General features: G+C 48.8%; 1 protein-coding gene across 4 annotated transcripts in view; it reads right to left on the reverse strand.

Moving 5' to 3' along the window:
- Window positions 1-774: 774 nt before the first annotated feature.
- The window catches only part of CNIH3 (cornichon family AMPA receptor auxiliary protein 3), a 281,351-nt gene continuing 257,741 nt past the window's right edge, over window positions 775-24,384 (reverse strand). For all 4 annotated transcript variants that reach the window (XM_067729649.1, XM_067729647.1, XM_067729648.1 and 1 more), the window contains 3 exons: window positions 12,100-12,212; window positions 7,706-7,849; window positions 775-3,598 (listed from right to left, as the gene is read on the reverse strand). In XM_067729649.1, coding sequence (XP_067585750.1) covers window positions 3,571-3,598; window positions 7,706-7,849; window positions 12,100-12,212 — 285 coding nt within the window. In that variant the 3' untranslated portion in view covers window positions 775-3,570. The remainder of the gene's footprint in view (window positions 3,599-7,705; window positions 7,850-12,099; window positions 12,213-24,384) is intronic.

Genomic DNA, 24,384 nt, shown 5'->3' on the forward strand with positions numbered 1-24,384 from the left:
ATGAAAACATGAGGAGGGTAGCAGGGTCCAGGGTCTTCACTCCCTTCCCACATGGCCAGGTGACTTCCTTCCCAACAGAGGACCTTGCCCTGGGTGGGCACCGGGCAGAATAAGGATAGCGAGGAAGGTTCACCTACTACAAAGAGTCAGTGCTTACCATGTGAGGGCACTCTTCTAAGTTCTCTGCAAATGTGAACTCATTTAATCTTTACAGCAAGTCAGAACAGTGGGTACCATCGTTCACTTCATTAATGAAGTGAAAAGTAAATTTAGCTCCCCCCCCACCCGATTCTGCTCTGACCCTTTGGGCACAGTCATGCCAAGCCTATCCACTCTGCCTCCCTAAGGCAATGGGAACCAGGCCACCAGTGCCACCCTCACATAATGTGTGTGCCCCCCCGCTTCCTTGATGCCCACATACATGCTTGGTAGGATGAGCTCTCCATCACCCAAGGGTAATATTCACTTTGTGATTTATCCAGGGTGTGTATCTCCTGCTTCACTCCCCTTCCTCCCTTCGGTCATTTCTGTGGGACAAACAGTGAGCAACAAAGATATCCAAGAAGGAAAAATTTATGTGTGAAGAGGCAGACCTGGGGTTAAATTCCAGCTGTAGCTATATACGCACCCCTTACTAGCTCTGGGTCGCTGCAAGCAACTCATATTCCGGGACTTCCTTCATCTATAAAGTGGAGATAATATCGACGTCATGGTATTGTTATGAGGATCAGACAAAAGCACACAAAACATATAGAATAATGCTCAACACCTCAATTTTAGCCATTGTTATTATTTGGCCATTTATTTGTAGCCTCGAGCTCTGGTCTGGCTGATTCACCCAGGGAAGACTCATCCGTCCCGAGCCTCCCTGTTTTTCTGACCTGTAAATTGGGGGTGAGAATATGCAACCTGCCTTGTAGGATCAGTGTGAGAGTTGGAAGAGGTCCTGGCATAAATCCTGGTACATAACACGGCTCCACCAACTGTGCGTATTACTCTGATTCTTATCATCATAATTAGCTTCTCCCAGCAATTGAAAATTGGCTCAAACTCCCAACAACCACTGGAATTATCTCCCAGTCACAACTCGTGGGAGAGAAATATTTGGATGTTTCTCTGTCATAAACATAAGAACTGCCCAAGAGACACTTGACACCTTTAAAGCTTTTAGAGGACCGCCTTAGAGAAGAACCTCCCACAATAAAGCAAGACTGAGGCTAGCACCTGAAGGAAGATATACTTTCTCTATAACTCTCTTTTTAAAATACTCTCTTTCTCTCAAAAAGTTAATGCTAATCAAACCTTAACAGAACCCTAAGCTACTTTGTCAGCTCTTCAGTGTACCAGCTTCCATAGGAAGTCTGTGACTCAGGTCTATGAATGGTGTTTGTGTAACACGTATGCTCTGTTTAAAACGGAAAAACATGGGGTTTTTAAGGTCAGACAATCTGGGTTCAAAGGCAGGTCTGGGACTGCTGTGTGACTATAGGTAAGTCACTTACCCTCTCTGAACCTCAGCTTCCTCACTTAGAAAATGAGAAAAAGAATAGTATCAACTTCACAGGATGGTGAGGAAAGTCAAATGAGATACAAAAGCAATCTGAAAAGTGCTGTGTAAATGTGAATTGCTATTATTTACTGTTAAAAGAAATGATATCAAATTTAATGCTCAATTCCCAGTAAATGGAGTACCTCAGGAAGTCAGTATCTCTGTGTCCTCCTTTGTAAGTTTGGATTTCCTATTTCCATTTTAACAGTCTTTGCATACTTGTGCCTGCTATTATAAGCCACTTCAAACCTTTTTGGAAGGAGGCAAAGTATAAAAACAAACAAGAGCTCCGCGGTGAGAAGTAACATGGACCGTTTACCCTCCGACTTCAGTTGCATTTTCAAGATGGCGGTGGGGTTAGATTTGTTGCCTGCAGCCTGGAATCCAGAGCTGGCTTCTCTGGATGAAGGTGGCTGGTTGTCTCAGGAATGGAGTCAAAGACGGAGCCAACCAGCCCTAAAGGAAACTCTCCACCACAACCACAGTTACTCGGCCAGGACGGTGGGTATTGGCCAAGGGGAAGTCTGCTCCCCAAAATATTTCCTTGAATCCTCCGGTTCCATACCTTCAACCTCAGAGCAGAAGTCTACATTTTGTTTTCGGTAGAAGTTTTAGAAGGAAAATGCTTTTTGGAAACTTCTCTTTGTCTACCTACCAGTTTACCATCCATATGGAGATGAAGCCAGCCTGTAATGCGTTTAAATGAGACAGCCAGGTAGGCGAGACACTCAAGCGGTCGCTGCGTTTTAAACACAGCGCATGTGTTACACAAACACCGTTCATCAACCTGAGTCATGGACTTCAGGTGGAAGCTGGTATATGTATAAATAGCCTGTGTATGTCAGACAGAAGAAAAGAAGGGAAGTTTGGGGAATAAGGTCAGAATCATGGTGCCCAATTTAAACATGATAAAAATCTCAGCCTTGTCATTATTTACAACCCCCGAGTACAACTCCTACCCAAAAAGGAGAGAATGTCGAATGGAAAATTCTAAATGAGCTAATGTCCTTGTGTTGAACCGAACAGCACGAATGATGCAGCATCATAAATGAAGCTGTAATTATGTCGTCTCACTTCTCGGCTGCCGGATGCCCACAGTACAGAGCTGCCACTCCAGCTTTTTCTGGCCTCAGAATTGTTTTGGGAGCCTTAAAAGTCAGTAGCTTTGACTAGTGTTGACCAATTGATTTGCATTCAGCGACTCTGTGATAGTTTGGGATGACAACAGAAGAATACAGTTTGTGGTGGTGAAGAAATAACACCTTGAACATGTCATCAGTGTTTTAAAAAATCATTTTTTCCTATGATTCCCCGCTTCCCATCTCACCACCCCCAAGCCCTGACTTTGGCCATAACTCTTTACCAACGTACTGTCCCAAATTCAGCTTGTGATGTCACTAACATCCTAAGCTGGGCTCTTACAAAGCACAGCAGGAAAATAGACACACCCCTGCAGGCTCGGGGCTGGTTATAGCCCAAGGCAAGTCTGCACACCTTCCAGGCCCCTCCCATTGAAGTGAAGGGCGTGGCCAGGGCTTGGAAGAAACACGAGAGTCTCAGGTAGCCGGTGACGTCCTTGAGGACTTCAATCAGTCCCACAGATACAGCCTTGACCCTGGGTCACGCTGTTCCTTAGCAGGCACCTGCCAGCCATCCAGCCTCCACGCCCACGGCCCAGGAACGCAGTGTGAACTTCAGGGAGCCATTCAATAAAGTGGATTCAGGAAGCCGCAATTCTCGCTCAGAAGAGGTTTCGCGTTTCGTCACCCCTCGTGCCCCCGCTGCTCAGAAGGGATCTACAGCCCGAGTGTGGGGTGTGAACGCCAAAGACTGACACACAGGGTGACAACACGTGCGCACTCGGCCGCTGGCTGCTGCATGCTTCCGGCTCCCGATTCAGAGTGTCTGCCCGTCTCTGTCACATCCCCACACTGGTCCCTTCTCCCATCACCAGCAGAAGTGGACTGCGCAGCCTCGGGCCTCTCCCATCCCAGTCTCTGAGGATGTGCGTGGTCTTTGAGTTAAGAGCTCACTAAAGTGTAGATCATGCTGGATGCAGAAAGAAGAGGAAAAGAAGGCATTAGTGGGAGCCCACAGAAGACCTCAGACGGCCCTCAAAAGAGGCACCTTCCAAACGCCAGACCCCTTGCTTCTTTCTCATTCCTGTCACGAGAGCATCTTGTCTACTCCCCGGACTCTTCCCCTACTACTTCCCACAATGTTGGACTAAACGCTATTACGAGACCATACTGTGTTCCTCGGATGAGAGATGTGATTGCTATCATTATTCTCATCAGGACGATTATCGTGGCCATTATTCCTCTTTCCTGCAATCGCAGGGCAGGTCCCCAGGGGTGGGAGGGGTGCAGTGGATTCTTTATGCCACCAGCTGCCACATGGCTGTGTCCAGGGGCTCCCAGATTATGGTGGATGATACGGCAGTGCTAGGGAAATGATGAGCATGACTATTGTAAGGTCTTTTGTGTGAACACAGGCCCTCTGGGCACACGAACTGGATGAATTTTAATTGGGTAACTCCCTGGCCCTACTTTTTCTAACAGAGCCCAGGCATTAAACATGCATTACGAGCCTGTGTCCTAAGGTGGAGCCCCAGCACTACCAAGGAGGGGGTCACGCATCCCTGTGCTCTTAGAAAGGGCTGCAGGCTAATTCTGCAACAATGAAGAATGTTCCACACCAAAATATACACTCTATCCATTTGGCAGAAAGAAAAACAACCACCTTTTCACAATATAGAGAGAAGAAAGGATAATCTAAGAAACAAAACCAAAGGCGAGAAACTAAAGTGTTTTACTTCTAAACCTCTCCAGCTGCAAAGCCCGGACAAGCCCCCCTGAGTAGCTGAAGTTCTGCCTTTGAGAACTTGATGCACCTCATGGACACAGAGCCTCACTGGCCAGGCCTGGCGCTAGAGGGGTCTTCTTCCACATGGGGAAGTACGGGGGTCAGCTGAAAAGTGGATTGCTCAAGGTCACACAGCAAGGCTAGGAGCCACGTCCCAACACCAGAGCGAGTGCTCTTTCCACTGTAACACGCAGCTTCCCTGTATTTGTCTACTCACTTTCATTTCCCTCATTCATTCAATATTTATTGAGCGCCTCCTGCGGGCCAGGCGCCATTCTTGGTGCCGGGAAACAATGGCGAGTGTGCAGCCCCTGCCTCGAGGGAGTGTACAGCTAAGCTGTAGCGCAAACAAGGGTTTAGTGAGCACCTACTGTGTGCCGGGCGCTGGCCAGGGCACTGCAGATACAGAAGGGAATGAAACAGTTGAGGCCTCTGCCATCAAGTTAACCATAAACAACCTAATCTGAGTGAGAGAAATGAACAGAAGGGGACGCAGGCATGATCCAGAGTAAATGGATAGGAGGGTGGTACCACGTAGGCAGATAATATCATCCTGGTTTACACCCTTGATTTGAAAAGATCTTTATATTAAGCAGGCAGAATCCACACTAGACTAACCAGCTTCTATTATTTTTAGTTTTAATATTAGCATCAGTATTCGTATTAAGTAATCCCCATCCCATGTAACCTGCAAACGTCTCCTGGTCCACAAGGCAACCTGAGAAGCGGGTGGCGCTGGACGCTGGGATGCTTCGCACAGCACAGTGGGAAAAGAGCCCAGAATCCGGGGCCAGATACTTTGCTAACTATCCGCTAGGACCTCGGACACATTTCTTAATCTCCATGAGGTCCTTAGGAGCCCCTCAGGAACCTCAAACTGTAAAACACCAACCCCACCTTTATAGGGTTCCCAGCTGCTGTCACTTGAGTCTCTATCATTGTGCTCAGCTCAGAGGCAGCTCTCCATGCACGTGGGTCCCCTTCCGTCCCTATAAGAGTGGCCTGGGCTGAGAGTCCTGGCTCTCCACAAGCCTGGATCTAAGGGGCTGGGAGCCCCTGAGGTGGGAGAAACAGGATCTTTGAGGAGCCCTGAAGAGCTCCAAGACGTCAGGTTCAACAAAGAAGGCAGAACCCTGGTTGCCACCCAGGGTCCCAGCTGAGGCGGGAGGAGCAATTGATACCCATTTTGTTTTGGAAACAAAGTAATTAACACATGTAACCTAAAGGCAGCGCCAAACTGAACAGAATGCCTGGAACATCATCAGTTACAGGAAGATCACAGTCATCTAACGGGCAGAAGCCCCAATATGGCCGCCACAGCCCAGCAGACAGAGAGCAGAGGAGCTCTCTATCTGTAAATTCCTATGACCCCTAGGCCCTGTTCCCTCCGGCGCCTTAGGCTCCAGCAGCTGCTGCAACAAAACTGAAATGAGGAAGCTTGATCTGCCTCAGTCTCCACCCAGACTAAGGAGGATCCCAGGCTAACGGGGCAGGAGCCAGGGAACGCACTGCCCTTATTCTGCTGGCTTTGAGGAGGGGCAATGCTGTCTCTGGGGACAGGCCCCTCAGCCCATGACTCAGCAGAGGAGCTGTGTGCAGCCCCGCAAAGAGGCTGGGCACACTCCGGGGAAGAAAGTGAACATCCTTGTTAGCGCGAGGTGCCAAATCGCTAAGCCCGTGAGGGTTGCCCATGGCAGGAAGCAGCCTGAGAAAGCTTTAGTTGCTAGAAAGTTCAGACTTAGATCAGGGAGACTTGGGCCAATCTGCTGGGCACCTCGGAAAGCTCCGGAGAGGCTTCGGAGGCCCTCAGGCTCCTTGCAAATTGAAGCAGGCGTTGTCCCAGGACACTCCATCCAGGAAGAGGAGGGAAGGGGTCACCCTGAGCCTGAACCAACCCTTGACTCCAACAAGAATGTGGTAGAATATTCCGAATCCCCTCCAGGGCCGAATTATTCCAGAGGAGGTTACAGCCCTGAGGGTTATAGGAGAAGACTCGGGGCGTCTGAGTCTTCTGGACGCTGGGGGTGCAGAGGGGAGACGAGGTGGACCCAGGCAGCAACTCCAGAGTGATGCTTGGCCCCAAAATTCGGAATCAGCATATCTAAGCCCAGGAATCTGCACTGTTAAGAAGCACACCCTCCTCAACCCCTGATTCTGATACAGGAGGTCCAAAGACCACACTTCGATAAAGACTTTTCTAGAGGTTTCCTAAGACAGCCAGCAGTTAAGAGCTCAATCTTTGGGACAGGACCTGAGAGGGACTTCTCACTGCGTCACTCTGAGCTGTGACCGTGGGAAAATGATCTAACGTCTCGGACGAGGTTTCCTCATTGGTAACGTGCAGATAATGATAGCCTTTAGCTCATACACTGAGCAATACGTATCGCGCTCTTTGCTCGAAGAATGGCTCGTTTTTAAATGCTGGATAAATGCAGCTGCTTCCCACGCTGCCCCAGCCTAACCTGAACCCCGAGGCAGCCTTGGAGTCTAACATCCCCAGCCTCCGCTTCCTCACCCGGCTACTGGCCACCCAGCCACTTTGGAGACAGTGCTGGGGTACCTGGAGATAGCATGGTCTGGTGCAGGTAGCAACAGGAGAGCAAGGTGACAGGTGAGACACCCCAGAGATGAGCCCAAAGAGGAACAGGAAGGAGGAGAGACATTTTCAGAAAAGACACTGTCTGGGGTATCAAACCACGAGACAGTCTGTTTATAGCTATCTGCTTAGTTAGGATGTTCTGAATAAAGAGGTGAAAAGAGGGGAGATTCCTGAAACAGAATTACAAAGCCAGCATGTTTTATTTAATTAGAATGGCGTTACATAATATTAGGAGAATTGTAAGTATAAGCACTTAATGGCCCAACATGCCCATTTGTGAAGCATTGACTGCCATGGGGGGGGGTCTCTGTTGTGGTCCCCAAGACTGCTTTCACACAGACTAGGGGGCAACGAGGCTATGTATCCGGTGCCACAGGTGACCTGAGTGTCTGAGCTGCAGAGTTGCTGGGGGCAGGGTGCCCCATGCATGGGGAAGGAGTCACCAAGTGCACCTCACCAATAATCTCCTAAGAGGGGTTGGCACCATGTAGCCCAAAGGATGTTCCTATCAGCCAGCAAGGCCTCCAGCAGGACCTTCCACCCCTCCCACTTCTTTACACAGAAGCTCTCTCTCCTGAACCAGTTAGGTGGCTGGCAGCATCCTTGACAGGCTGGGACTCCTACCTGCAAAAGCCGGAAATTTTCTCCATTTGCTGCAGGGGTCAAACCCACAAGAAGGGGCAGAAACTCACCAGTAAAGGTAGTAGAAGAAGGAGAGGAGATAGAAGGCCAGCTTACACCAGGCCTCCTTCTGACAGTAACTCAAGGTGTCTGCGTTCATGACCACCGGCGGGTCGTAGGCTAATTCGGAGCTATCTGCCGGACAGTGGAAGTACCTGCAGAGAAAGCGCACGGCATCATCGGCTCTGAGGCTTGGACAGGACATCTGAAGTCGTCTGGGCTGAGTCCCCCTGATGCCAGACTTCCAATCCGAGGAATCTCTGCTAAGCAGCTGTCTGCCTTCTGCCAGAATCACTGTCCAAATTACAGCCCAGGCACTGCTAAAAAGTCGCTCAGCCACTGTCTTCTAGCAGGTAGTAACGCCCAAATACTCAGATCCACCAGTATCAGGTACACCTCACACACAGGTGCTCTGACAGAAGGAAAACGTGTCCCATGGTGGTACCTGGGAGATACCAGGAAGAGCCTCCTTTCTCCAGGGATGTGGGTTGGGGGGGTGAGGGGGTAGCGGAGGGAGGCCCACAATGTGTATGGACCTGCGTTGCCAGTAGGGGCACAGGCGCGGGTTGATGTCAGTTGCATATCCGCTGCCTGGTGTCGCTGTACCACAACTCTACCATCAACATTAATTATTTGGATTAAACATTAATTACTTTTGGGTTATCCTCCTCCCAGACCCCCTTTTAGAATCCTGAATACTCTGGGAGGGACATCATATTCCCACTTGAGTGTGGAGTAGTTTACAGGTCATTTTCTTCTTTATGTAAGGACCCAGCACAGCGAACAGAATACTGGCCATCGCGGGGAGAGAGCAGCCCCCGAGGGAAACTGGGTAAGCCTAAGAGCAGTGGGAGGAGAGAGGTGAATGCAGACTTGGCCTTCTTCAAAGCATCACCTCAGCTCAACGTGAACCGGCCTTGCTTCGGGAAGGAGAGAAACTCCCACTGCGCTGTGTGAGACCTTGGGAAGTGGTCAGGTAGGAGGCAAGTCCTGTCCCTGAGGCCGTCCCTCTGGCCCTCACCAGATGGCTGCCCCCAGGGCCTCAGCCAGAGCCTCATTCAAAGCCAGAGAACAAAGTGCAGCTGAAATCGCGCAGCGGGCTGTTCTTTTTGTCAGTCTGGTAATGGAATCAGGAGGCCAGGTGCAAATTAATGGCTCCTGTGAGGCTCTGGGACAGGCCGTGATCCTCGAGTGAGAGCGAGGACCGGACGCGTGGTCTGACGGGCTTAATCACATCGGCTTTGAAGAGCATCCCTGTAATGTAGCAACTCACAGAGCTGGTATTTCAGATCCCTCTTCATCTGCTTCAAAGGATTGCACTGACATTATCTGTCATCCACGCTATGCAGAGAGGAAACCGCAAGCCAGATTCAATGACATCTGCCAGGTCTCAGCCCTCCAGGCCACTCACCTCTCCTCTGCCCAGGAGCAGATTTCACAACCTATTTGCTTTTGCTGTGGCCTTGTTCCCAGGAGGCCTCATTAAGTGGAGGAAGGGGTGGCAGGGTGGCTGAGTGGCCCAGTGGACAGAGCCAGGGCCCTGAGGCCCACCCGTCCCCAGACTGAGACTCCTCACGTCAACTGTTAACCTCTCTGAGCCTCAACTTTCTCATCTGCAATATGGGACTGAAACTGTCTACTCCAAAGGGCTGTTGTGACAATTGTGTGAGGTGATGGGTCCAAAAAATCTCCAAGAACAGGTACTGAACAAAAGTTCTGCGGTTCTACTTGTACTTAAACAAACTGGGAGCTAGGGCAGAGGGGGCTTTATCTGCACTAGAAACATCGCTCGGCTGGACCTTTGGAAAGGAGGGGAAAGCGGAAATGAAATAGAGGGGTTTCAAGGACTCTGATTTTTATTTTCTTCTTCTCTTTTTTTTTTTTTTTGTGGCCTCACCGCGCAGCATTCAGACCAGGGATTGAACCCGTGCCCCTGCAGTAGAAGCGCTGAGTCTTAACCACTGGACCACCAGGGAAATCAGGACTCTTATTTTTTAAAGGACATTTGCCCTCCTCACTCCTTTTTCTTTCATTTTCTGAGTACGTAACAAATTACCAGAACTAGGCTAGACCCTGTCAGGGATTCAAAAAAGTAAGACGAGCTCCCCACTGGCAAGGAGACTGCAGTCACTCCCTTCTTTTACACGGAAACGTTCCAAGTTTAAGGACACGGCTGGCTCTCCTGCCCTCCCTTTTGGAGGAGTGATAGCCCTAAGAAGCAGTGTACCAATCAAAGTTTTGTAAATTAACCACATTTCTGATACCTTGGGTTGACAACACACTATTTGAAGGACCTCGGGATAAATTCATTTTAGAAGAAGAGTCAGCCCCCAGGTGACAAGGACACGGCCTGCAATCCACAGAGAGGTGGCCCTGCGATATCCCAGCTGAGTGATTCTGGGCCACGACGTAACCTTTGTGAGTCTCTGTAACCTGTGTGTGAAACAGGGAGAGGCAACCCCAAAGCACCCGTTTGTGGTGGATACCAGAGGAGGTAGGCGTGGAAAGTCCCTGAGTGGGTAGGCGATACATTTCAACAGCATTATGTTTCTATTTGACTCCTCTCTAAATTCAGATTTTAGGTTACCTTTACAGAGAAGGACTTTGTTATGTAACTGAATCGTCTTATTTCCTCCCTCAACCTGTGTCCCGCTCTTGGTCACCTCCCAGCCACCCAGCCTAGACACTCCCTCTCCCTCACCTCCTGCATCTAATTACTGGCCAAGGCATGTCCAGTTTACCTCTCCAAACCCTCTCCTTCTCTCTCCATTCCAACGTCCAACGTCAAGCCTCCAGTCTCTCCACCTGGAATTTCACCAGAACTTCCTAACTGGATTTCGTCCTCAAAGTTTCACCCTCCAACCCAGCCTTCCCACGGCTGTGAGGGTCACCTTCCTAAAACTCGGAGCAGGCACTGCCACCTTCCTCCTCAAAACTTCTGAGAGGTATCCCTCTCCTACAGAATAAATTAACTCCAACTTTCTATCAAATCATTTCAGACCCTCCTTACCTGATCCCCAGCTCTCAACCCCATCTCTGCTCCCTTCTATCTGAGAACCCCACATCCAAGCACACGGAGCAATCACTGTTCCCCAGACACACCAGGTGCTTTCTTACATCTGAGCAGGCCAGTCCCTTAACCTCGAATGTGGTTTTCCAGATTCCCCAGTGTCACACTTCCACTTCTCTACACTCCTACCTATGTTCCTTATATATCTGGTAAGAATCGATTTCCCTCTACCACTAGGGTATATGTTCCTTGGGGGTAACGGCATTATTTTACTTTCATCTTGGAATCCCCCATAATGTCTGGCACGTAGTGTGTGTTCCATATGTTTGCTGAAGGAAGGGGTGAATGTTCTAGATGTGACTAAATACAGGCTATATTGTATGCTGTAATCACAATGATTAAATATTTGGGGGACGAAGGGAAAGTGTGGTTAACTTATTTGTACATCTGCATTCTTGACTACTTTCTTATTCCCTGCCTCCTATATACCCACATGGCGACTCTCTTTTACCTATATACCCACATGGCGACTCTCTTTTACCTATATACCCACATGGCCACTCTCTTTTACCTAAATCACATGATCTGATGCACGGTCTTAGCAGGGAAGAGATTTAAAATCAGAACAGTCCCAGAAAATCCAGCCCATATGGTAGGTGGGCTATTTTTATTAACATAGAATTCATCTGTCAAAAAACTTCACCTTTTAAAAGGATACAATTCAGCAGTTTTTCGTATATTCATAAGAGTTGTAGAACCACCACCAGTATCTAATTTCAGAACATGTTCATCCTTTCCAAAAGAAAACAGTGTAGTCGCACCTCACGCCCTCTCCCTTCCAGCCCCTAGCAATCACCAATCTACTTTGTGTCTCTATAGATTGGCCTATTCTGGACTTTGCATATAAATGGCCTTTTGTGACTTGCTTCTTTCACTTGTAATTTTTTCAGGCTTCACCCATGTTGTAGTGTGTATCAATACTTTATTGCTTTTTATTGCCCAATAAGACTCCAGTGTGTATCAATACTTTATTGCTTTTTATTGCCCAATAAGACTCTATCGAAAGGATATACCACATTGTGTTTATCCATTCATCTTCTGATGAACATTTGGGTTGTTTCCTCTCTGCGGCTATTGTGAATAACGCTCTAGCTGCCTTTAACGCTGATCTGTGAGAGCTGAGGCTGTGGTTAGTGGAACCTACAGGAAGGGCCTTCCCTTACTGAATTATTGTCTGAGGGCAGCTTGCAAAGAAGGCTTTGAGGAAAGGGTCACCAAGGGAAGGGACGAGAGGAAGGCACTAAGTGGCCGGTCCATCTGGGGGGACATCATCTCTGGAGGGCAGGCTGACCAAGCAGAAAAGGGGAAGGATAGGGCAGTCCCAAGCAGACTTACCTCCAGAAGTGATAGAAAAGTAGAGGGACATTCAGCCCCAGGGTGAGCCACTCCTGAGCACACAGGAACATGATGCAGAAGAGGCTGTGGATGGAGTATTCCGGCAGCACCAGCTGAAGAGGGAGCAGAGACACAGGCCTGCGTTAGAGGGAGGAAGAGTCACTCCTGCATCTATAGCGGCTGACGTCCGCCTGCCTGGACACTTCCTCTGACATGCTGGTGACACAGAGGTCCTTCCCGCAGCATCACAGAGTCACTGCCCCTGGACTGTGACCCGTCTCTGGTAAGTTCTCCTCTTTAAGGTACCGGAGCCATGCTTTATACCCAAAAAGGACACAGGCCCTCAGCACCCTACTTACCAGAATAGGGCACTTGCTTCAGGGGGTCACCTGTGGATGACCACAGGTGGGAAGAGCGGAAGAGGCCATCCAGCCCCTGTGACGTCTGGCCCAAGGCAGGACCCACTGGAAGAAATACTGATAGACTTTCTAGTGATTCTGTAACTGCCCTGCTCGTGTTCTCCTAGGCCCTGTGTATCCTCCCATAGAAACTCACAAACCTAAAGCAAATATGTATATACTGTTCAAACACAGGAGCGTTGGGAAAAAAGTGAGAAACAGCATTTTTCTTGATGCTGCGTGGATGAAGAGGAACCCAAGAGTAAGAACATGTAGTATATGACAAAAGAGGGAAAGTTTAGCCTCTGGAGGAAGGGGAAAGAAACCAGCCCAGACCAAGAAGGGTCAGATAGTGGAAGGCAACCAACAGGAAGACTAAACTCCGTGAGCCCAATCTACCTGCACTGGTGTAAAAAGAGCTCAACGTGATTGAGAACCCACCCCCCAAGGGTGTTTACATCTTAACAGAAATCAAAGTTGTAACAAAAATCAAAGTGACTGTAAAGGAGAAATTTGGTCCCCGGGCCAGTAACAAGGAAACCCCAAAATAGAGATATTAATGTACCATCTTTCCCAATCAGATAGGAATAAATATTTAATGAATGAATAGTTAATGAATTAGTTATTTCATTAATAGTTAATATTTAATGAATTAAGTTAATATATATATTCATTATGTGTATATACATATTCATATATATATGGGGGGATAGCCTCTGTGTGTCATTTAGACCAGCGGTCCCCAACCTTTTTGGCACCAGGGACCAGTTTCACGGAAGACAATTTTCCATGGGGGGATGGTTCAGGCGCTAACGCGAGCGCTGGGGAGCACAGGGGAGCAGCAGATGAAGCTTCCGCTCACTCGCCCACCGCTCACCTCCTGCTGTGTGGCCCGGTTCCTAACAGGCCGTGGACCAGTACTGGTTTAGACCACGCTGAATGCTTCGCTCCGTCTAGCAAATTCTAACCATCCTTCAAGGCCCATCTCAAACAGCACTTTCTAATGGAAGCTCAGTCCATCCTACCCCACCTCACCTCACCCCACCCTGCAGCCCCACAGCATGCTTTCCGACCCTCACTCGGGGGGACTTCCCATAACCTGTCCACGATGGAGTCATTACCTTCTTTCCTACCTCTCGACACACACGGATCTACCCCTAGTCTATAAGCCACCTTGGCCAAACTCTATTCTTTTCTCATCTCCATTTGCAAAGTGCTTTTTTGTACTTAGCAGAGACTGAACAAGTATTTGATAAAATGAATTGAACTGACCAAGTGCATACGTTTGGAGCATGGTTGGCTGGCATTAGGGATGCAGCCTGTGGTCACAAACCAAGATTTCTCTGGGGGGAAAACAAACTGCCTTGAACTCTTCTATTTGGGGAAAGAACATGACTTTGGTCTCATTCATCTCTCACTTTAGTCAGATGAGCTAACTGCCCCAGATGGGAAATACAGTGGGGGACATACATTTGAAATAAATACACGCAGAGGCACAGGTGTTAAGAAATGCATTTTGTAACTAAGTGGCATCTTCTTCATTCTCAAGTCCAGTGAAGAATGAATTGCATTGGTCTGCCTCTTAGAATTCTCGGGCAATAACCCTGGACTCAACGTACAAGAGCCAGCGGTCCAGAGGCAGTGGCCTCAGTGGGTGAACCGGCACAGCTAGCCCGTGAGCCTCAACGACCTGGTGGGAGGGGGTACGTCTCAACATTTCTCCTCACAGGACCTTGCAGCCATCCTTTCCAACCCCATCTGCGGCCAGCCAAGACACCACCTTACCTCCTCCCGTTCGAAGAGAAAGCCCCTGTTCTCAGCCTGCCAGCCCCAGGGGGTAGAGGCTGTGACCTCTCCTATGCACATCTCTATACATTTTTTAATCATTGATTTCAGCCACTTAGGCCGAGGTAATTAACATGTTAAGAGACAGCCACCCCAGGCCTGGATCATCCCTGTCTCACAAATCTCTGATTACAATTTGGATCTCAGGTCCCTCTATTCAGCACCACTGTTTCTTCTCTCTTCGAGGCTTGATTTATAGCGGAAGCTGCAACCTGCTGAGCAGGGAGGATTTGTCACTGTCACCACACTGAGGAAAACTGATTAAGGGAGGCCAGCTGGGTCCAGAGGTGCCCCACCTGCTGGGGGTGGGATAAAAGCGGCAGAATCCAGGCTGCTCTTCGGGGTGGCTTCTCCCCAGCTGCCTCTTCCTATCACTGAGCAGCGCATCCTTGCAGGTGGGAGGGCGAGGGTGCCCTTTACGTCCACACGTTGTTTCTCTCCCGCTTCCCCAGGCAGTCCCTGTCTCAATGGCAGGGGAGACTTATGGACCCAGTGAACCTTGGCTGGGCCATGAGCACCAGCCTTGACCAGTGGGCATTACTGCTTCCCTCCACACACTTCCCGTATCCGTCGTCGGGAAGGTGGGGCCAAAGGGCTGTGAGCAGAAACGGCTGGAGCATTTACCAGCCGATGCAAAGCGCTCCAGGCTCTCTCTCTCTGCCCTCTGACACGGCAAAACGCACTTAGGCTGGAGGGTCCTCCAGCATCCGGAAGCCATAAGTGAGGAGAGGCGCGCTGGGGCAGCCGGTGATGGACACCAAACATGAACAAGAAAGAAACTTGTGGGGTGTTCTGGGGTTTTTTTTTGGCTGCCCGGGGGGCGTGCGGGATCTCAGTTCCCCGACCAGGGATCGAACCCGTGCCCCCTGCCATGGAAGCGCGGAGTCCTGACCACTGGACCGTGTTCTAAGCTACTGAGATTTGGGAGTTGTTTCTTAACCACAGCGTGATTTAACCCATCTTGTCTGGTACAAAATGAGTAATCAGTGAGAAAAGCAAAGCGGTAATCATCCCTCTTTATCCTTCCCCGGATCAGCCAGCCCGCCTTTCCTTTCACAAGCACTGGGCATGCTGAGGCACGGGCTGAATGACCACCAGGCGGGCATAATGCTTATTCATTCGTGTGGGCAGTTGGACTAGCTGTCCCCTCCCAACCTTGCTTATCTCGGTTATACAAAGACCGCCCCTGAATCTCCCCGGCCAACCACAGAAACACTGAGGGGAGGATCGCCCGCCCGCCCTCCATCCTGAGTCATACCCTCACACTGCAGAACACTGTTTCCTTGTCTTATGACAAGCTGTTGGAATGGTGCCACTCTCATTCTTTCACACAACAGAGGGACTGTTTCACGCAGGCCACAGTCTATTGAATTCCCGTGTCTTATTATGCCCTGCTTTACAGAGTTATAAATACTAAATAAGTGGTCTCAATACAGGTATTGTGGGGTTGCTGAAAAGACTGCAATTCACTCCAACCAGGGGGGCTCACAGAAGGTTTTGCGATCAAGGCGGAATCAAGGGAACTTGAAAGGATGAGTAAAACCTCATCATGCGAGGAAGCCAGAGGTCAGCATTCCAGGAAGAGGAACCGTGAGAACAAAAGCAGAGAGGTGACAGTCACCACCTGGGCGGGTTCTGCACAAGCCCATCGAAAACGGCCACTCACTCATCATTTAATGGATTAACGCCAGGCCTGATGTGGGTCAAGTTCTGGGTAAATGTTCATTTCATTCCCCTCCTGCTGGGACTCAGCCTTCTCATCCCCTGGTGCTGGAGGCTTTGTGTGTCACCATCGTAAACTGAGGGGTGGGGGCCTGCCATGAGAGTATGATGACAACACAGCCTCCTCCCACTATTCCCTGCCCTGATGTACGCAGAGGTCCAATGTCAGCTGAAGCTCTCAGCGCACGCCAGCAAAGCTCAGACACTTGCCAGTGCAGACTTCAAAGATTTCACCCACTCCCCCGCTTCTTCCATCACTTCTAAGAGGATGCATGTGGCATCTGGGAAGGATCGCCTGTCCTGACTTCCTGCCCAGATTCTCGTCCTCAATTTTCATTTCCTGGCAGTCATTTCCATCCCAATAGCCCACAGCCACCGTGTGCTGAAAACTCACTCTCCTCCCAACACCTGTAACCTTTATCGCCTAAATTTCCGATTTCTGCTAATAATAGCTATCTCTGATTTCTCTGTCTCATCCATTTCCTCACCCGTCGGTTTCCAAATCTTGTCATTTCTTCTTCACAGCCACCTGGGTTTGTTTTTCCTTTTTTATTTCTACTGCCCCTTACTGGTCTGGGCCCCTGCACATACTCCCAAGGCGGTGCAGGAACATTCTAGCAGGTTTCTGTCCCTGGACCCTGCTCCCTCTGTCCAACAGAGCAGCTATCTCTTCTCCTCTGTAAGTGCCACATTCAGCTCCGCTCTAAGCTTTCATCCACAACCTTGTTTTCCTGGAAATTTTATTTTATTTGTATTAAAACTATTTTATTTCTACTTATGCATCATCTCATTCATTCAGGTATCCATTCATTCTCCGGCTTTAGCCCCCAAGCGATTTGCAGCTGACTGGTAACCTTTACCTATGATGGGAGAATACTATAATAATGTATCAATGCCTTATTTCATTGCTGTGGAGGAGAGGGGTATCAGGAGGCAAGAGGAGAAGCTCTTCTAACCCCCAGAGGGAGAGCAGGGATTCCCTAAGACTGGGGAGGAGGGGGCAGTGAAGGAGGAGAAGGCGTGGCCAGCACCCTAGTGCTGGAGATGTGCTCCTGGCTCCCACCATGCATCCCAAGGGGGGCAGGATTTCTGAGGGGCTGGTATAAGCATGGCTGGGACCAAACACCCTAAAAGTCAAGCCACAGAAGCCTAGGGGTAGGTTCCAGGGCTGAGGGTAGCTTGAAGGGAGTGGCAGCTGTGAGACCCAGAGATTCCACCCATCTCTCAGTGAACACTGTTGACTCAGACAACAAGCTTTTCTGCTGTGATCACATTGGGCTAAAAATATTAGCCCACTATCTCAAAGTGTTACATAAATTCTTACCAGTTACATAACGATCAACTGTGTGATATTGAGAAAAGCAGCTAAGCATGTTGAGCCTTATTTATCTCATCTGTAGATGCCAACATTTACAACCTACCAGCAAGGGTGGTAGAAGGGACACAGGGTGTCCTCTGACAGTGCTCTCAAAGGGGAAGCAGCATCAAAGAAAGGAAGATGCCGTTATCGCGATGAATGTGATCATTGTTACTGTTAACAATCACATATGAGCTATTTACCATTCTCGGGACTTGTCACTCTTACCCTGAAAGTCAGTGAAATGGCCCAGAACCAAATCTGGTTTCCCGATTCTCCATCCGGTCTCCTCTGACCCCCGCTCTGATTAAACCAGGCTTCCAGCTTTGCCAAGTGGAAAGAAAAACCAAGGGTTGTTTAACAGCCTGCCTCTCAAACCATAAAAACCCCAATCCCCGCCTGTTTTCAAACAACAATAACCCAGTTCCCTTCGTTGCATTGTCCTGTATTGTGGTATCTGTCCTAAGGTTTATCTGCCCAGGAGCCAGTGAATATGAAAAAGAAGAAAAAGATAATGTCTCTTTCATCTGATTTCCCAGCCCACACCGAACTGGCCCTAAAACAGAGGAGCCCTTCTGGGATGAGCAGGGAGGAGGCAATCTTCTCAGAAATGTCCAGCACGGAGAGCCATTCTCTATTTGTCCCCAAATGAACAACTGTGCACGTGACTCACGTCGGGAGGAGACAGCGGGAAGGAAGGACAGGATGGCAGCTTAGGAACCTGGGATTTTGCTAAATGGAAGACTGAGAAAAGCATTCAAGCACTATCAGGAAACCTTATTCTGTCTGAGGCCTTCTTTAATTGCTCTGGGTAAAGCTCTCCTAGAGAGGGCGCTGCCTCACAGCAGTCAGGCAAAAGCCTGCACCAGCCTGGGGGTTGGGAGGGCGGGCCAGCCCTCCCAGGGGCAAGGCTCCCTGCAGCCTCTGGTCCCTCCGGCTAAGAGCTGGCACCCCGACCTCAGATGGCATGACTAAGCGGGAACACCGGTTGGGCCGACTAGAGTGTTGCCTATTTGATGATGCTGGTACGTTAAACTGTTTGACCTCCTGGATTTTGCACAGTGTTTATCCAATATTTTAAAGGGGAGAGCGGATGACTCTGGGACATACTCAACAGAGAATCACCTAGTCTAGAACTGTAATTTAAAAAGTCACCATAAAATTGGGGGAGGGGAGGGAAGGATAAATTAGGAGTTTGAGATTAACAGATACACACCACTATATATAAAATAAACAACAAGGACCTACTGTATAGCACAGGGAACTCTATTCAATATCTTGTAATAATCTATAACGGAAAAAATCTGGAAAAAAAATATGAATCACTTTGCTGTACACCTGAAATTAACACAACACTGTAAGAAAAAAAAACAAAAGTCCCCATAAATTATTCTGATGTATGCTGACTGTACACACACCAGGAACTGTGGACCTGGTTCTGTGCCCTTCGCTGCCAGCACTTCTCCTAAATGCCTGAGCCAAGTACTGCTTCGACCTTGTCTCGGTCAGGATCAGAGCCTCACGGCTGATCCCAGGAGACTGAGCCAGGCCTCAGGGGAAATCAGTCACCGAACATGTTCCCCACAGGCCTGTTACCCAGAAACACAGGGGCAAGAGGGGGCGACAGCAAGGGAAGGAGATCCTGCCTGAGTGACCCAGGACGTAGAAACAGGAGCATTTTCCTTCCGGCCTGCAGAGGCCAGGAGTTCAGTGAGGGCACAGAGGTGGGGCAGGGAACCACGGAGCGCTGCTTCCAGCCCCAGGGGGCTTCCTCTGCAGGCCTTCCACTGTCCAACCCCATGGGGCCCTCTGGCTTCTTCCCCTCTCTCCACCCATCCTCCCTGAGCACATTGAATCCACGCTGAGGAAGCTCCTGCAGCTTTCCTGACACCCACAGGGGCTCACTCTGCATGCGGAGAAGGCAACAGAGAGAGGAAAAGGTCCAGGGAGAGGAGGTGCGGTGCGGGGTAAGCCCATAACCCCGCTGCCCACTGCTCCTGGCCACCTAGAGTGAGGAGGGCCCAGTTCACAGCTCGGCCCAGAGGCCCCCGTTGGGACTTGACTGTGCACTGACGTGCTGCAGACCCCGGCCCAGCCACCGTGGACCACTCTGGCTCCCTGCCCAGACTCCCAGGAATTGCCTGGGAGCCTTCCTGTCCTAACTGCTCCTCGGGGACCAGCTTCCACTCTGACTGACTCGCATGGGCTCCAGCACCCCTAGTCCCCCTGCCATTTCCCGTGGGCCCTCACCGCCAGCTGTGCTGTGTGCCGGGGACGGAAGGAAAAGCGTGCGTGCACAACAGCATGAGGAAGGGGCTCCCTCCAGTCGAGTTCACAAGGGTCTCAGGTTCGCTTCTGGAGGAGAAGGAAACCGGGACAAGAAGTAACAGAACGGGTTTTGCTCGCTGCTCTACCACCCTGGCACTCCCACTGGCCCCCCTCCTCCAGCCCATGTCTTTAAGCTTCACCATCACCCAGCAGTGATTCCCAAACGTTATGGTACTTCCGAATCACCTGGGAGTCTTGCTAAAACACAGGTGGCTGGGCCCTACACCCAGTTTCAGATTCAGTAGGTCTGGGTGGGGCCTAAGAACCTGCCTTTCTAACCAGTTCCCAGGTGAAGCACTGAGAACTTTGTGCCTCCAGGTGTGGCCCCAGGACCGGCATCGCCAGCATCACCCAGGAGCTTGTTGGAAATACAGAATTTAGGCTCCATCCCAGACCGCTGAATCAGAACCTGGTGGGTTTGAACAAAATCCCCAGGTGATTTACATGCACCTTAAAGTTTAAGAAATGACTGGTCAGCACTGAATCCCAAAATAGGATCCTCCAGCCACCTGTAGCAGAACTGCCTGGGACACTTGGTTTAAAATGCAGATTTCTGGGTGCTATACCCATCTGCTAAGATAAACTGTGGCCAGAAATATGCATTTTTCAGAAGCATCCCAGGTGATTTTGTTAAATATTTGAGCTGAGATTCACAGACCAAACACACAAGGCAGAGACTTCCATTCTGAAGACCCAGGGTCCCAGTGCCCCAGCAGGGCTGTGACAGTCCTACACTCACAGAGCAATGCTCACCAACTACTGCTCACGGACTTGAGTCTGGGTAGGTAGCATAGGCAGATAAGGGCAGTAGTGTCTGGCTCCTGGCTCTCCAAGCCACCAGCATGTGGAAGAACACCCATGAAGCTCCCTTAGAACCCATGGCCATGGTCTCTGATCTTGAAGGGCTGGCCTTGGCATCTTCCAGGGATGGAGGTCATCCCTCCAGCATCCTTCCACCTCCAGAACCTCGCAGCCTCTAGTTTCCGCCATCTTCTGCCTGTCCTCGGCAGGTCACCTCTGCCCTTCACTGTCACAAGCTCCTTCTGCCTGTCTCCGGCCTTCCCTGTGTCTCAGTGGACTTTCTAAACCTGGAAGGTGACTGGTTCACTTTAGGATCAAATCTTTGGGATTCCAGCCCTGCCCTGCCCTGCCCATACCTCCCAGTCTGCCTTTATCACCATTTTCATGCAGCTTCAAGATACGCTTGAATTTCAAAAGCCTCTCTGCCAGTTTCCTCACATACTTGTAAAATTACTGAACTAAGAGCCCACTCAGGCAGGAGGTGAGAATAAAAGCACTCTCTCAAGCAATGCCATATTTTTAAAGGGACAAAATTCTCCTACAACTAGTGGGAAATTCAAAGACATCTTAAGTTAACACTTGTAGCTACCCACTCCTTTCTTCCTTTCTCTAAGCCAGGGATGAGGGAAGTAGGAATTGTCATGTTCAGAATACAGGAAATGATTAGGCAAAAGTTCAGATTGTTTGAGAGGAGAAAGACTAACAGAAGGGAAAGTTCTAGGATGAGTAGGGCAGAAGGATAAGTGATTAACAAGCTTTCCAGTGCCGAAGAGCCCCACTTACGCACTCAGTCAGCAAATATTTATTATAAGCCCTTACTAGGCAGTGAGTGCAAAGCAGCCTAGCTGGGGCAGGCTGCCATGTAAATGACCACGGAAACCACAGCTTCTACAGCACAACAAAATGGGAGCCGACATACAGAGGTAGATTCAAGCAACACGAGGCAGGGAGAAAGGAAAGAGGAAACCATCCACTCTGAATGAGGAAATGAAGGAGGGTTCCTTGGAGAAGCATGACCTCTGAGTTGAGATTTAGAGGATAAGCTGTATGGGGAAAGCAGAATACCCAAGCTGGGGGCCTCCCCAACGACACTCGGCATCACCCTTCATGGAGGTGTTTGAGATAGTCACTGTTTTCCTCGTGTGTCCTAGAAAAACACCGCTTCCAAATCTTCCACAGAAATGACCTTGAGATCAAAAACCCCTTCTACCAGCCTGTAAGATTTCCAGAGAACAGTCATGACGATTTTACCTGACCACAGCGACAGGAAGGAGGCCAAGGCCAGAAACAAGTCATCTCCTGCCCAAGTGGAAAGCTCTATGCACAGTGGATGATAATTAGTCTCGACCTTGGACTCACATTCATAGAGTTCACCAGTGAACTTAGGCACAGCTGCTAGCCCTGCCCTCCCCTCTCCAGCCCATCCCACCCACACCACCCTCCCAGCCCAACTCGAAGGGAAGGAACTCAACTCTTGTAGGGAACAAAGGGTCCCAAACCCCCAGGGCCTTCCTAACTCCCTGCCCTCCTAGAGTGGTGTTTTCCATGTAAGGCTTCTGTTGCCACATCATTTATGTAACAGGCACCTGCTGTTTTCAGCAAAGGGAGTTTCTCTCATTGCCCCACAGATCTTCCCTTATTAGAGCAAACTGAGCAGCAGCCTGGGTGGTCTTGAGCATCACCATACCAGGATAAAAACAGATGATTATCCCACTTAACAGCCATCAAGTGGTGTTAATTACCTGTTACTTTCAGCAAGTTAGAGGAAATTTACTAGAAACAAGCAAAAAAGGGTAGATTGAATGAGAGAACAAGTATTGGCATCTGGGGAAGGAGAGCAAACTGCCAACATCACCATCAATTAATACTAACTGAGGGAGGGGCATCAAGATGGCAGAGGAGAAAGACCCTGAGCTCACCTCCTCCTATGGGCATGCCAGAATTGCAACTCCTTAAAGAGCAACTCTCTGTGAGAACAACCTGAGGACTAGCAGAAAAGATTTTCCACAACCAAAGATATAAAGAAGGAGCCATAACAAGATGGGTAGGAGGAGCAGAGACATGATATAGGCAGGACCCAGGACCCACACCCCTCAGGTTGGAAGCCCACAACCAAGACGAATATCACAACCAAAAAGCTTGTCCCCAAGAAGCGAGAGAGGCCAAGCCCATATCAGGCTTCCCAGCCCAGGAATCCCGCACTGGAAAGACAAGTCCCTAGAACATCTGGCTCTGAAAGTAACCCAGGAGTGCATTCAGAAAAGCCAGAGGGCTATAGGAAACAGAAACTCCACTCTTAAAGGGCATGTGCAAAACCTCACATGCTCCAAGTTCCAGAATAGAGGCAGTAATTTGAAAGACACCTGGGTCAGACCCACTTGCTGATCTTAGAGAATCTCCTTCAGATCTGAAGAATACAATAAATGAAATGAAATGAAATGAAATGAAAAACACATTAGAAGGAACCAAAAGTAGATTAGAAAACACAAAGGAACAGATCATTGATCAGGAAGACAGATTAGTTGAAATCCCACAAGCTGAACAGAAAAAAAGAAAAGAGAATTAAAAAAAATGAGGATAGCTTAAGAGACCTCTGGGACAACATCAAGCATACTAACATTCACATTATAGGGGTCCCAGAAGAAGAAGAAGAGAGAGAGAGGGAGGGACAGAAAACCTACTTAAAGAAATAATAGCAGAAAACTTCCAAACCTGGGAAAGGAAACAGACATCCAGGTACAGGAAGTACAGAGAGTCCCAAACAAGATGAACCCCAAAAGGTCTACACCAAGAAACATTGTAATCAAAATGGCAAAAATTAAAGATAAAGATAGAAGCTTAAAGGCAACAAGAGAAATGCAACTAGCTACATACAAGGAAACTCCCATAAGACTATCAGCTGACTTTTCAGCAGAAACTTGGCAAGCCAGAAGGGAGTGGCACAATATGTTCAAAGTGATGTAAGGGAAAAACCTACAACTAAGAATACTCTACAAGGCAAGGCATTCATTTGGATTTAAGAGAGATAAGGAGTTTTATAGATAAGCAAAGCTAAAAGCATTCATCACACCAAACCAGCCTTACAAGAAATGTTAAAGGGACTTCTCTAAGTGGAAAAAAAAAAGGGGCACAACCAGAAATAAGAAAATTATGAAAAAATAATCTCACTGGTAAAAGCAAACACAAAATAAAGGCAGGGACATATGTATGGAATCTTAAAAAAATCACACACAAAAAAAAGAGGTCATGAAGAACCTAGGGGTAAGACAGGAATAAAGACACAGACCTAATAGAGAATGGACTTGAGGATATGGGGAGGGGGAAGGGTAAACTGTGACAAAGTGAGAGAGTGGCATGGACATATATACACTACCAAACGTAAGGTAGATAGCTAGTGGGAAGCAGCCGCATAGCACAGGGAGATCAGCTTGGTGCTTTGTGACCACCTAGAGGGGTGGGATAGGGAGGGTGGGAGGGAGGGAGATGCAAGAGGAAAGAGATATGGGGACATATGTATATGTATAACTGATTCACTTTGTTATAAAGCAGAAACTAACACATCATTATAAAGCAATTATACTCCAATAAAAATGTTAAAAAAAATAAAGGTAGTGAATCACCACTTATAAAGTTAGTGGGAAGGTTAAAAGACAAAAGTAGTAAAATCATCTGTATCTACAATATAGTAGTTAAGGGATATACAAAACAATGGGATGTAAAATATGATGTCAAAATATTAAACATGGGATGTAGGAGTAAAATGCAGGGTAGTTAGAATTCACTCCAACTTAAACGACCATTGAATTGTTATGTATATGAACCTCACAGTAATGA

Source organism: Pseudorca crassidens, chromosome 2 (genome assembly GCF_039906515.1).
Source record: "Pseudorca crassidens isolate mPseCra1 chromosome 2, mPseCra1.hap1, whole genome shotgun sequence".
Classification (NCBI taxonomy): Eukaryota; Metazoa; Chordata; class Mammalia; order Artiodactyla; family Delphinidae; genus Pseudorca; species Pseudorca crassidens.